Raw genomic sequence first — 13,773 nt, 5'->3', positions numbered from 1 at the left:
GTAATGAGTTATTGCATAATTCTAAGGCAGACGTGCTGTGATGAAAGTGGTAGATTTGGAAGATGAATCCAGTAGTAGTCCTTGAGGTTGATTGGAGACCCTTTTGGTATAAGCTTAACTGGAAATTAAAACATTAGCAAATTTATAAAAAATAAAACTTTCACAAAATCATAAATTATGCTCAATTATTAATGACCTGAAATTGTACAGTAGTATAAAATCATTTGATTACAAGTTGCGTATCTTGAACTATTTATGCAATTGCCAACTTTTAATATATCTTTTCATTTACAACCAAGAGCTTTGATTTAAAATAAACCAAGATGTTTATATTGGTAACTAACTTACTAAATATACTAATATAGGGCAAAGTATGTTTAGTCCAGCAAACATTGGTCAGCCACGAAAGACAACATTATCTCCTGCACAGTTGGATCCTTTTTATACTCAAGGAGATTCTCTGACTTCTGAAGATCACCTCGATGACACTTGGGTAACTGTGTTCGGGTAAGGTTTCTGAATCATTTACCTTTCCAAAAAAAGTAAACACCAAACACTCCTTAACATTTCATAATAAATATTATCAAATGTCCCCCTCCCCCCAAAAATATTGCACAGCAAACACGCATGTACCCACCACCTACCTTCTACAGTTGTTAATATTTTACTTCATTTGTTTTATGTTCCATTAATTCATCTTTCTTTGTTGGTACATTTCAGAATAAGTTGCACACATGAGTACAAATCATGCTGACACTTCAGCATGCTATTATTAATTAGTGTTCAGTATTTGTTGATACTTTAAAAAAAATTATCTGCTTCTCAGATGTATTTTCTTTAGTGTATTTGCTGGATAACGGAACAGAAATCCTTCTTTTTTTTTAAATTTTTTTTTTCAACGTTTATTTATTTTTGGGACAGAGAGAGACAGAGCATGAACGGGGGAGGGGCAGAGAGAGAGGGAGACACAGAATTGGAAGCAGGCTCCAGGCTCTGAGCCATCAGCCCAGAGCCTGACGCGGGGCTCGAACTCACGGACCGCGAGATCGTGACCTGGCTGAAGTCGGACGCTTAACCGACTGCGCCACCCAGGCGCCCCCAGAAATCCTTCTTTAGACTTACGAAGCTCCCTTCTTTCTAGTGGTTATTCTCCCTCAATTGGACTTAACCAGTTTGGAACTAACAAATTGAATTTCATTTGTGTATAGATGTGTGTGTGTGTGTGTGTGTGTGTGTGTGTGTGTGTATGCATATATGTCACAAGGTTGGTACTTTATAGTCACAGGATATTGGATATTAGTAGACATTATACATGATATTCCTGGATACATTTTGAATAGATTTTTAGATCCAAAAAAGTACTTTAAAGCATTTTGGAGATCATATTGCATCATTTCCATATGAGAAAACTGAGGTGTTAGACTAAGTGATTTATTCAGGGATTTACATATAGTTATTAGTAAAGTGTCAGCAAAAAACCTTAGGTCTTTTGATTTTTAAGTTGTTACTGTTCATGCCATGCTACATAAGGTTTGCTTCTGAAAGTGTGATAGGTCCTACTGATATTGGACCTTACTATATTTAGTTTTGGGGTAAAAAATATAACAATAACACTTGAGCTTCTTGAAGAAAGAACAATGCACAGTAAATGTTAGTGCATTTGAATAGACTATATTCAGTTTATTTAAAATTTAAAAATTCAAAAGTAAATGTATAAGAATATACAATGAAAAGTTTCCCTTCCCATTTGTGTCCCCAACTACAGTTTTTCTCCCCTTTAAGGCAGTAATTGCCACCTGTTTTTTGTGTAACCTTCCAGAGAGAGTCTATGTGTTATTGATTCTGTTTACGTAAAAAAGCAAGATCATTGCTTTCCTTTATTCCCAGAAAGCCCATGCATAGCTCATAGCAATTGGATGGCTTCTTGACTTTTTTCTTTTTTTGTGTGTGTTTAAATTTTCATACTCTCTCACAACATGGCTATGTTTTTGAATTTGGGTGTCCCCTCCCAAGTCTGTCAGGCTCAGTAATGTGTCACTTTTAAGATTCCGTAGTAATTGGATAAATTACTTGAATATCTTCTGCTAGTCTTTTTCTTCATTTTTAAGATACACACTTTTCCACCTATTAACTTTCTGTTGGTTTTATGTTTTAGTAACCCTCTGTATGAGTTTGATTGCGAGAACTGAAATGTTTTCTTCTAAGAGATAAAATATTTTATTTTGACTGTTTATAGGATAGTACATCTAAAATATATATGTTCTTTGATAATTTAACTTTTTCCTACTGACTCAAGGTCATCATTATATATCATTCGTTGTTTTGGGGTGGTTCTTTTATAGTGTATTGAAATGTTTCCACTCAAAGTGGTCGTAGAGTCTTAGAATTACGTTTTATTTTTCAAGTACCTCCCCTCTCTTGGAACCATTATTTCTCTTTCATTTTTATTTTCTTCAGCTCTTCTTTGTAGGCACTTTGCCTCATTTGTTGCTTTTCTTTGAGGTTAGAAATTTTATATCCAAACATACATAACATAAAATAAAATTTCAGTCCTGAATGGAAGCTCTCTATAACTAAAGCTACTGGTTAAGGAAACTCCAGATTTTCAACTTAAAATAGCTTCATTGTTTGGACTATAAAAGTAATAATACCTCATAAAATATTTTTAAACCATAAGGAACTTTATAAAGAAGAAAAGAAAAATCACTTAAAAATTTTCAGAGATATATGGCTATTAAAATCTTGGTAACCACCCTTTTAAATGTTTCTATACTAATGATGCTGGTATTGATTTTCATTTTTGATTTAGAACTAAACTTCTGAATTTTCAGTTTGGTACTCAGTGTGTAAATAATATGACCATATAATTTAAAATTCTTTTCCTTTTAATAGCTGTAGTATACCTAAGTATTTCACACACACACATAGACACACGCATATATGCCCTCGTAGAATAAATTATATACATAGCTGTGACATGATAATTCTTTTCTAAGAGTGTGATAATGGCAGTGAGAGTGGAATTTTAGAGATTTCATATGTGGAATCTGGGGATGGGGAAGAATGACTGAGTCAAAACTAATTTTAACATATTTGCTTTGGAGTAATGGGCAATGATATATTTAGCTGATACTGAGGAAAACAGAATGATCAGGGATCTCCTATTAATATTCTAGTCCATTGGGGGAAACTTACCTTGAAATACTTATATGTAGGGTAATTTGCATTTGTATTTATTATGGAAGTTGACTGTTTGGACAACTCTTTTTTCAGGTTTCCTCAAGCATCTGCTTCCTATATATTATTACAATTTGCACAGTATGGGAATATCTTAAAACATGTGGTAAGGCTTACTTCTTTTCAGTTCAAGATTTAGTGTGAAGAAAGAGAAGCTGTGAATTGAGGGAGACTTTGCTCCTGAATATTGTCTGCTTTTTTCCAAACTTAAAAGTTTTTCTTTCTTTTTTTAAGTTTTCATTGAATATGTCTGTTAGAGTCTAGAAGGCTAGAGGTTGCATAGTAGTTAATAAAAGGGATAAAGAGAGAAGATAAGAGAGCGAGAATTTCATGCTCCCCCCCCTTTCCTTAAATGCTTCATAGTCTCTTAACAAAAATTACACCAAATATTATATAACTGTCTTCCAGTATCCACTTGTTTTATTGGAGATGAAAGAAAAGAGAAGTTCCTTGTTTACAGAGTTCATAGGGCTTTTTTAGCTTGTAGAGAGCTTTTTAAAAACAAGTATCTTACCTTGTCTTACCTATAACAAGTTATAAATAACAAATCTTTTTTCTGTTATCAGGGATTGACTTAATTCCTACAGAAATAATATTGATGAATACAATTTTTAACAATTTCATAGCAAGGGTTAGTAAGATCTTTTTATAAGAAACAATTATCTTTTGAGAATTACTTTCAGAGAATTTTTGCCACATATTCTTTATATTGGAGAATTGAGAGGTAGAAATTATTGAAACTGTTTAATAGGATTTTTTTTGAATCCTAGCATTCAGTTTGTTATGGGGCATCAAATAAAAAGTAGAAGCATATATATATCTTCTTATCTTTGTATTTTCTAATAAAATTCATGGTTAGGTTTTATATATTTTATGTTTTAAGGGACAACTTCATTCTTTGCAGATGTCTAACACAGGAAATTGGATGCATATTCGTTATCAATCTAAACTGCAGGCTCGGAAAGCCTTAAGCAAAGATGGGAGGATTTTTGGAGAGTCCATCATGATTGGTGTAAAACCATGTATAGATAAAGTAAGTTATTGCTGATGTAAGGAAAATGGCTTCATCTGTATGAAGAGTACAAGTCTAAGTATAGACATTGGCAGTTATGTCACTTTGCTTCACTGTGCCCCTTTTTCTTACTTCGTAAAATATGATGATGTTATAGTATTGTTTTCATGGGAAGCCAAATTTTTAGTCATGGGACTTTAGAATTTAGAGGTAATCCATCCTGACTCCTTCATTTTATAGATAAAGAGGCCAATGGGACTTGGGTAACTTATCTAGAGTTGTTAAAGGTAAGATCTAGATTTTAGGTCTCCTAACTTCTAGCTCATTCTCCTGTGCAAAAGCAACATAAAAATCTTTAAATACTTCAAAGGAATGCTGCTCTTTCAAAATGAAATACTTCACATGAATGGTAACAGGGTTAACTATTTAATGGCTGAAACTTTTTAGTCATTTTTATTTTAAAATGTTTAAAAACTATTATATGCCTATAAATAATACTGAGAACAATTTATACTTCATGGCTTGTAAAATCATCATAATTGTTCTTAAGTAATTATACATGAACTTCTGTCTACCAGGCACTGTGCTCATATATACACATTAATGCGCAAAGCAGCTCTGGCTCCTGTTCTTACAATCTGTGGTTACTTTAGAGTTCTGTAATTATTATATTATGCTGTAACAGATGTTTGTAGAGGCCAGAGGAGAATCTGGGGTTCCTGGCTACTAAGTAGCACTGGAATTTCATGGCCTACTTCCCCCAGGATTTCCCCAAGAATCTTCTTTTTTCTCCCTTGAGGGTTTTTCATAGTATTTTTAAGGAGATTTTACTCTTGTGAGTCTCTAGTCATCTTGAGGATGTTTGAGATCACTGAAGTGAGCTTTCAGGTTGAGCATTAGATCTCAAATACTAGCTAAGAAGCATGTATTGCTTTATCAAGCCTAAAATTGTTTGAAAGTTTAATTAGATCAAATAAAGTGTGCCTCTTTCAATAAATTTTTTTTTTTAAGTAGGGTGTAATAGTGGATAATAGCATATTATGTTTATAAACAGAGAAGTTCTTTACCTTTCTTTCTCCAGAGTGTTATGGAAAACCATGACAGGTGTGCTTTGTCATCTCCACCTCTAGCCTTTACACCACCAATCAAAACTGTAGGCACACCAACCCAGCCTGGAAGTGCTCCTAGGATTTCTACCATGAGACCTCTTGCTACAGCATACAAAGCTTCTACTAGTGACTATCAGGTATTTTAAGAATTAGATAAAGATAAACTTGAAAAAGTGAAATGCATCGCATGTTTAACCATTGGATTGATTTGTGTGCCATTAAATATTTCTTATGTGATTGCCTTGATGAAATCCCTATAAATTTGCATTCTTAAATTCCTTATTTTAAAAATTATAGTTTTGGCCAATTGAAAACTTACCTTGAATTTTAAAAAAATTTTGCCATTATTTAAAACATTTTGAGAGTTTTAGTTTTTTCTAAGTTATACTTGCATACATTAAAGTTTCTCTTATGAACATCTCTGGTGTGAGGGAATATTAAAAAACTTGTTGAACTGATGACTAAATCTGATGGTCTCACAAATGAAGAACCTCACTCATGTTGGAGTAGCTGTGGTTATCAAAGAGACCATTGACCAGCTCCCATTTCACTGTTTCTCGTTTCAAAAAAGTTTAAAGGGAAAGTTCATTATATTCATTGAAGAATGATAGAAGTATTATGACTCTCATTCAGTATGTTACTGTCTTCTACTTAATTAATCAGGTTCTGAACTTGCCTAGTCACAGACACAGGTCCTGAAACAGCAAATAAAACATTTTTAATTTAGTAAGAGAGTAACAATTTAGTCTTTTGATTTCCCCTGAAATTTGGAGACTAGGACTGGATTTTTCATTAAGGTTTTCTTTTAAACCAGTCCTGTCTCTTTTATAGTAGGCTCCATGCCTGGTGTGGGGCTTGAACTCATGTCCCTGAGATCAAGAGTCAGATGCTCTGCCGACTGAGCTAGCCAGGCACCCCTAAGGATTTTAAAACCCTCATCTCTTGTAGCTTTTGTATTGTTTGTTCAGTTTTCTGATATAAGGAGAAGATATAATTTGTTTTGCCAAAGGAATAGGATTTTGTGCTTTAAAGCATAAAGTTGTTCTAACTAAATCCCTGTCTTCTTTAAATATACAATTCAGTACCACAAATGCATTTAACTGTTTGGCTCTTTTAAATTAGCCATTAACTCTAGAATTGACAAGATACTTAAGAAACTATAACCTAACAATTGTGTGTGCTTTTTTAATAGGTTATTTCTGACAGACAGACGCCAAAAAAAGATGAAAGTCTTGTATCCAAAGCAATGGAGTACATGTTCGGCTGGTAGTATAGTAAGAGCTAAGAATCACCTACCACGGAGGAGGCTGCTACACTAAAACAGAGTTAGCCCAGTACTGCCAGCTTGCCTTTGGTTAGTTATATAACCACTCTTGGCAGTGCTGAATCGCTCTCTCTCACTTTCTTAGAAGCCTTTTTTCTTTAAGGATACAGCATATTTGTAGCTTGCACTTTAAAAGATGATTGAGATACGTTTTAAAGAAAACAAAAAATCCCTGTAAATAGGATTTTGTGCTTTCTGTGTTAGTGCATGCTTTAAGCACAAAAAACTCAGCATTGATTACTGTAAATTGTATAATTGAATTTGTGGTGAGGTTTTGTAGTCTTCATGAGTTGGTGGGGTGAATTTCATGAAGGGTAAACTATACAACTCCTAACAATACACAAAGATTATAATCAACCAATTTGAATTATGGTTTTTTAATTTAGATAGTATTTAATATTTTAATTATCCTTGTTTATATATGTCCTGTCATGGATTGTCATCTTTCAGTATTCTAAAGTCAAAAGTCTTTTTAAAAACCTACTAAAGTTTCGTGATAATAAACTTTGTCAATTCTATATATTAAACATTTTTTGAAAGTGATTTGTTATTTTATTAACTATTTAAAAAAATTTGAAGTGTCTGCTGAAATAGAGAAAATACATCATGAATCTCCACATACTGTAATCTAGCTTTAATAACCATATAACCATAAATATTTTGCCATAGTGGTTTCTTCTCTCTCCCTTTTGTTTAAAGCATATCTCAGATGTGATGTCATTTTAATCTAAGTACTTGAGGATATATCAAAAAAAGAACATTCCCACTTGTAATTACAGTATCAGTATCATACCTAACAGAATTAGTAAGTTTCTTAATATCTAATATATAGCCCATTAAAAAATTTCCCAGTTATCTCCAAAATATATTTATGGTTGGTTAGTACAAATCACTATCTAGAGTAGGTGTACATGATATATTTGATTATTTTGTCTTTTAAGTATCTTGAAATCTAAATAAGCTCCTGCTCTCTTTACACCGTGACTTCTTGAAGGAATTGTAAGAGTTGCCTGCAGTGTCTCATAGACTGAATGTGGTCAGTTGCTTTTTTTGTTTAACTTGTTCTGTCATTTATCCCATATCCTAAAAGTTGGATCTAGGGAAGATTAATTAGATTCTGATTTCTTTTTTTTCTTTTTTGAGCAACAATACTTGATAGTATGGTGCACTTTATATTTAATCAAGAGACATTTAATCTGGTTGTCCCACTTTTACTGAGGCTCAAATTGGTCATTGGGCACATGCGTGGAAGCCCAGCACCTTGTTGGAAAATTCCTCATAACGTTCTTGCATTATGTTTTTGAAAGCATACATTAGTGATATTTGCCTGAATAAGTTATTTCATTAAGGTTTGCAAAATGACTTTCCAAATCTATTATTTCTGTTGCATTTATTACCTGGAATTCTTTTATATATAAAAACTTTGCTCCACCCACTAGGGCTATTTTGTTACATGGAATATATTCATACCAAAATGGCAGGATAAATATTTGATCCTTTTCCTTTGTTATTTTTCAGAATAACTGTTGGTGCACTGGAAACTCTAATTGGTGTCCAGTGAGTTAAAAAAAAATGTTTTTCTCTGCAGTATCACTATGCACTTAGAGCGTTTTTTTGTTTTTTTGGTTTTTTTTAAATTCACTGTGTTAGTCACTTGGTGTCATTAGTCTTTTGTTCAAATTATCACCCTTGGCCAGTGAGAACCTCATTAAGCTGGCTCTTGAGTGAAAAGGCCTTTAATTGAAATAATATTTCACCGTAGTATAGGTATCTAGGTAATCAGCATCTCTTTATCTTCAATACTTCTTGATAAAGAATAACTAAAATAACACGTTGTATGGAAAGTATTGATATGCCTTTTAAATCACAGCAAACTACCATTAAAGATTTGTTTAGTTCTCTGACGTGAAGTGTGATACTAAGGACTGTACTGGCCTGGTGAAAATCCATTTATCGTTATAGAGCATTTTTATTCTGATACTTACATATTGAAGTCTTTGTATTCCAACTTAAAATAGGATTTTATTTTATATCTTCTAACATACAGAACTCAGTTATTCAAAATAGAACTGTGGCTACTAGATCCCATTAAACCCTAGCATTTGTATTTGAGTTTTATACATTTTTGTAAAAGGATTATACTTTGTTTCTTTTGAGAGGTCATTTTATTTCTGTAGACCTTCGTGGAGCATGAAGTTTGCTTTCTGACTAAAAGTACTTGTTTGCTATGTTTGGGTTTGTGTTTTTATCCAGTGTTTTATCTTACTTGTCTTTATCTCCATCACATCATTTACTTAAAAAGAGCCAGGAAACCTATAAATCTATCAGACCAACACATCTATGACATAAACTTACACAATGTTACATGCCAATTATATCTCATTTTAAAAAGTATATAAAATAATAAAACAAAAAACAAACTGAACAGAAAACAGCTAGGAAAATCTAAGAAAGCAAACTCCCATATTTTTCAATGCTACAAAACACAACAGAATTGGAAACTGAGAAAGCTAGAAAAGTTACCCTGAACCAAGCCTCTTCCTAAAAGTTCAGAAAAGCTGATTTCACACAAAAATAAGTAACAAAAAACTATAGTCATGCAAAGTTGTTACACAAAATAAGAGGATAAGGAACAAAGTATCATATAGACATTGGAAGCACACCAGAAAGGCATGCCCATAATAGATCAAAACTATGACCTGGTTATTTAAAAATGACTTCTAAGATGTTTTGGGGTACCTGAGTGGCTCAGTTGGTTAAGTGTCTGATGTCAGCTCAGTTCATGATCTCACGGTCCGAGAATTCAAGCCCCGCGTCGGGCTCTGTGCTGACAGCTCAGAGCCTGGAGCCTGCTTTAGATTCTGTGTCTCCCTCTCTGCCCTCCCCTGCTCACGCTGTCTCTCTTTCTCACTCTCTCTCTTTCTCTCTCTCTCGAAAATGAATAAATGTAAAAAAAATTTTTTAAATGACTTCTATCTTTTGAAAGTGATCCAAAGTATGAAAGAATACCAATAATCAGAATTTTTAAAATTTGGGAAAGTACTAGAAATAAAAGGAAGAATAATTTGGAAATGAAGACTAAACTAGACTAAACACAAAAGCAGGTAATGCCTTATGGGAACTAGAATGTCAAAAAGTAGGATGGCCTTAGAAATCAGAAAAGATATAAAAAGGATTTGTGGGAAAATGACAAATTAAATATTTATTTTAATTATAACAATTCTATAATGAAATATATATAATATAATAAATATAATACATATACACATGTATGTATATATATGTATATATATGTGTATATATATAACAAATTACATGAAGAATACTTTGCTAAAAAAAATACTTGGAGCTACATATTGAAAGAAAACCCTGCCTACCAGAGAATGTTCTCCTATGTAAAAACTTCTCGTTTGGCTTTAGACAAACAGCAAGTGACTTAGAAGAGCAAAACTTATATGGCACTATGCCAGGAGCAAATACTACATTTAAGATACTTGGGAGGAAAAATATGAACAAAATATTTTATTTCTAACAAAACTGATTTTGAAGTGTAAAAATTACTTCTTACATATCAGTTTGCAGGAATTCAGGAAACATGTTTTCCTTGAGTGCTTCCTGGGAAATGGACCAGAGAATGTGCTCAGATGAGCTAAATAACTGGAAAGCTGTTGACACAAAGTCTTTGGTGAGCATTAAATTTGACATCACATCATGACCAAAGTGCTGACCAGGTTCATTGCTTGAAGCTTAATCCGCTGGGTGGATTTTCCCTCATTACTTTCAAGTCCACTCGTGTCTAATATGGCATCAGTCAGTGTGGTTGGCCTTCAGCAAGCTGATCCTTCTGTGAATAAAGCCTGGATTTCCTTTCCCCTATTGGCTGATGGTAGTGAACTCCAATTAAGTCATAGATTGTGAAAGGGAGAGGTGTTAGTACCTTGGAGGTAAGTGATTTAGAGTTCTGGGCCACTTTTTCTTGAAACTTGGGAGCCTGTGGACCTGCTTGGGAGCCATCTTGAATGTACCATGGATTATTACCATGCTGGCCAGGCTGATGGCTTGGTGAATCTGACAGTACTGAGCTTTTGTGATGGGCAGCTTTGGTGACATGGTTGATATACTATGTAACTGATTAGTTACTAAGTCACTTGGTGTGGTACCCTCTCTCACTGTGGCCCCACTAAAACTTAGGAATAGGTTAAAGCATTGTCCCCATGTATTTTGTGTTGTCTCAAAAATCCAGAAGGCTGCTGAGTGCTGTAGCTTTTTTAGTGGTAGTAGGAGCAAGATACAATAATTTATTCTTTGGAGAGAGATGTCTCAGCATGCCCCAGTGGTAGAACTTCATAACTTCACCAATGTAGTAAAACTGAGTTTTTGTGCTTTACCTCCTACCAATTGGCATACATTTGTCTTTAGAGGATATCTTGAGTATTTGCCACTTACCTTCTTGCAGGTTTAGTGAACATGATGCCATCAATGCACACTATTTGAATAATCAAGAGTTCTCTGACTGGAAGACAGATTTGCCCACTGTTAGACAGGGGTGGGCCAGGGCTCCATTTATCACCAGACATTATGGCCTCATGATAACAGGAACCATGAGGACATCTGGGTTCATCAGTGTCACCCTATGACCTTGTATCAGCCCCTAAAATCTCTGGATATTTCTCTTTGGTGCACTTTGAAAAATGAAGACTCTGGAGAATTGCTACTGTATATACTTGCTATGGCATTGAAAATTCCTTTCTCAGTTGGAACTTGCCTCCCATTTCATTTGGGTCTAACAGTTGAATCCTATCTGTACACTGGGCTGTGGGGTGGCTGACCTCAGTCTTCTGCATGTCTGGTCTTGATCTTTTTAGATTGTATGTAAAACAAAACCTCTTTTGGCTTCCTTTCCCTTTCTCCTTTTTAAGAAACATTTAGTTGCCCAATAAGACATAAATAAAGAACATTAAAATACACTTTAATGAATTATAAGGTGAATAATCTTGTAACTACCACTCATCAAGAAATAGAATCTTAACCAGCAATGTCCATATGCCCCATTCCAACTTCTATCCTCTTCTTCCCCCACAAAATTAAACACTACTATAATTGTATTTTTTGTAGGTCCAGGTAGTAGGCTTTAAAAGAGTTGGGATTTCTACCTGATGTAGAAAGCTGGTGAAAGTTAAAATTCTTAATGAGGTGGTAAGATTTTTGAATGTTAATGAAGCAAAAGTATAGCTGTTGTAACTCCAAAATCCAGTTTTGGAAATTAACTGGTTAGTAAATAAGTTGGATCAATATTATTTTAACTTACAATTTTTTTACATTTTATTTTTACTTTTTAAAAACTTACATCCAAATTAGCATGTAATGCAACAATAATTTCAGGAGTAGATTTTTTAGTGCCCCTTACCCATTTAGCCCATCCCCCCTCCCACAACTCCTCTAGTAACCCTCAGTTCTCCATGTTTATGAGTCTCTTCTGTTTTGTTCCCCTCCCTGTTTTTATATTATTTTTGTTTCCCTTCCCTTATGTTAATCTGTTTTGTCTCTTAAAGTCATCATATGAGTGAAGTCATCTGATTTTTCTCTTTCTCTGACTAATTTCACTTAGCATAATACCCTCCAGTTCCATCCTCGTACTTGCAAATGGCAAGATTTCATTCTTTTTGATTGCCGAGTAATACTCCATTGTGTATGTGTATGTGTGTATGTATATATATATACATTTTCTTTATCCATTCATCCATCGATGGACATTTGGGCTCTTTCCATACTTTGGCTATTGTTGATAGTGCTGCTATAAACATGGGGTTGCATGTGTTCCTTTGAAACAGCACACCTGTATCCCATGGATAAATGCCCAGTAGTGCAATTGCTGGGTCATAGGGTAGTTCTATTTTTAGTTTTTTGAGGAACCTCCATACTGTTTTCCAGAGTGGCTGCACCAGCTTGCATTCCCTACAACAATGCAAAAGAGATCCTCTTTCTCTGCATCCTCGCCAACATCTGTTGTTGCCTGAGTTGTTAATGTTAGCCATTCTGACAGGTGTGAGGTGGTATCTCATTGTAGGTTTGGTTTATATTTCCCTGATGAGTGATGTTGAGCATTTTTTCATGTGTTGGTTGGCCATCTGGATGTCGTCTTTGGAGAAGTGTCTATTCATGTCTTTTGCCCATTTCTTCACTGAATGATTTGTTTTTTGGGTGTTAAGTTTGGTAAGTTCTTTATAGATTTTGTATACTAACCCTTTATCTGATATGTCATTTGCAAATATCTTCTCCCATTCTGTCAGTTGCCTTTTAGTTTTGCTGATTGTTTCCTTCGCTGTGCAGAAGCTTTTTATTTTGATGAGGTCCCAATAGTTCATTTCTGCTTTGGCTTCCCTTGCCTCCAGAGACGTGTTGAGTAAGAAGTTGCTGCAGCCAAGATCAAAGAGGTTTTTGCCTACTTTCTCCTCGAGGATTTTGATGGCTTCCTGTCTTACATTGAGGTCTTTCATCCATTTTGAGTTTATTTTTGTGTATGGTGTAAGAAAGTGGTCCAGGTTCATTCTTCTGCATGTCGCTGTCCAGTTTTCCCAGCACCACTTGGTGAAGAGACTGTCTTTATTCCATTGGATATTCTTTGCTGCTTTGTTAAAGATTAGTTGGCCATACGTTTGTGGGTCCATTTCTGGGTTCTCTATTCTGTTCCATTGATCTGAGTGTCTGTTGATACTGTCTTGATGATTACAGCTTTGTAATACAGCTTGAAGTCTGGGATTGTGATGCCTCCTGCTTTGGTTTTCTTTTTCAAGATTGCTTTGGCTATCCATGGTCTTTTCTGGTTCCATACAAATTTTAGGATTGTTTGTTCTAGCTCTGTGAAGAATACTGGTGTTATTTTGATAGGGATTGCATTGAATATGTAGATTGCGTTGGGTAGTATTGACGTTTTAACAATATTTGTTCTTCCTATCCAGGAGCATGGAATCTTTTTCCAGTTTTTTGTGTCTTCTTCAATTTCTTTCATAAGCTTTCTATAGTTTTCAGTGTATAGATTTTTCACCTCTTTGGTTAGATTTATTCCTAGGTATTTTATGGTTTTTTGTGCA

The 13,773-nt window shown here is 34.3% G+C and overlaps 1 protein-coding gene across 2 annotated transcripts in view; it reads left to right on the top strand.

The window, feature by feature from the left end:
• Positions 1-7,200, top strand: part of NUP35 (nucleoporin 35) — a 35,986-nt gene extending 28,786 nt beyond the window's left edge. For both annotated transcript variants that reach the window (XM_047869699.1, XM_047869700.1), the window contains exons 5-9: positions 366-507; positions 3,274-3,343; positions 4,142-4,270; positions 5,331-5,495; positions 6,551-7,200. In XM_047869699.1, the coding sequence (XP_047725655.1) occupies positions 366-507; positions 3,274-3,343; positions 4,142-4,270; positions 5,331-5,495; positions 6,551-6,628 (584 nt within the window). In that variant the 3' untranslated portion in view covers positions 6,629-7,200. The remainder of the gene's footprint in view (positions 1-365; positions 508-3,273; positions 3,344-4,141; positions 4,271-5,330; positions 5,496-6,550) is intronic.
• Positions 7,201-13,773: the final 6,573 nt, after the last annotated feature.

Source organism: Prionailurus viverrinus, chromosome C1 (genome assembly GCF_022837055.1).
Source record: "Prionailurus viverrinus isolate Anna chromosome C1, UM_Priviv_1.0, whole genome shotgun sequence".
Classification (NCBI taxonomy): Eukaryota; Metazoa; Chordata; class Mammalia; order Carnivora; family Felidae; genus Prionailurus; species Prionailurus viverrinus.
This window is presented reverse-complemented; position numbering and strand designations above follow the sequence as displayed.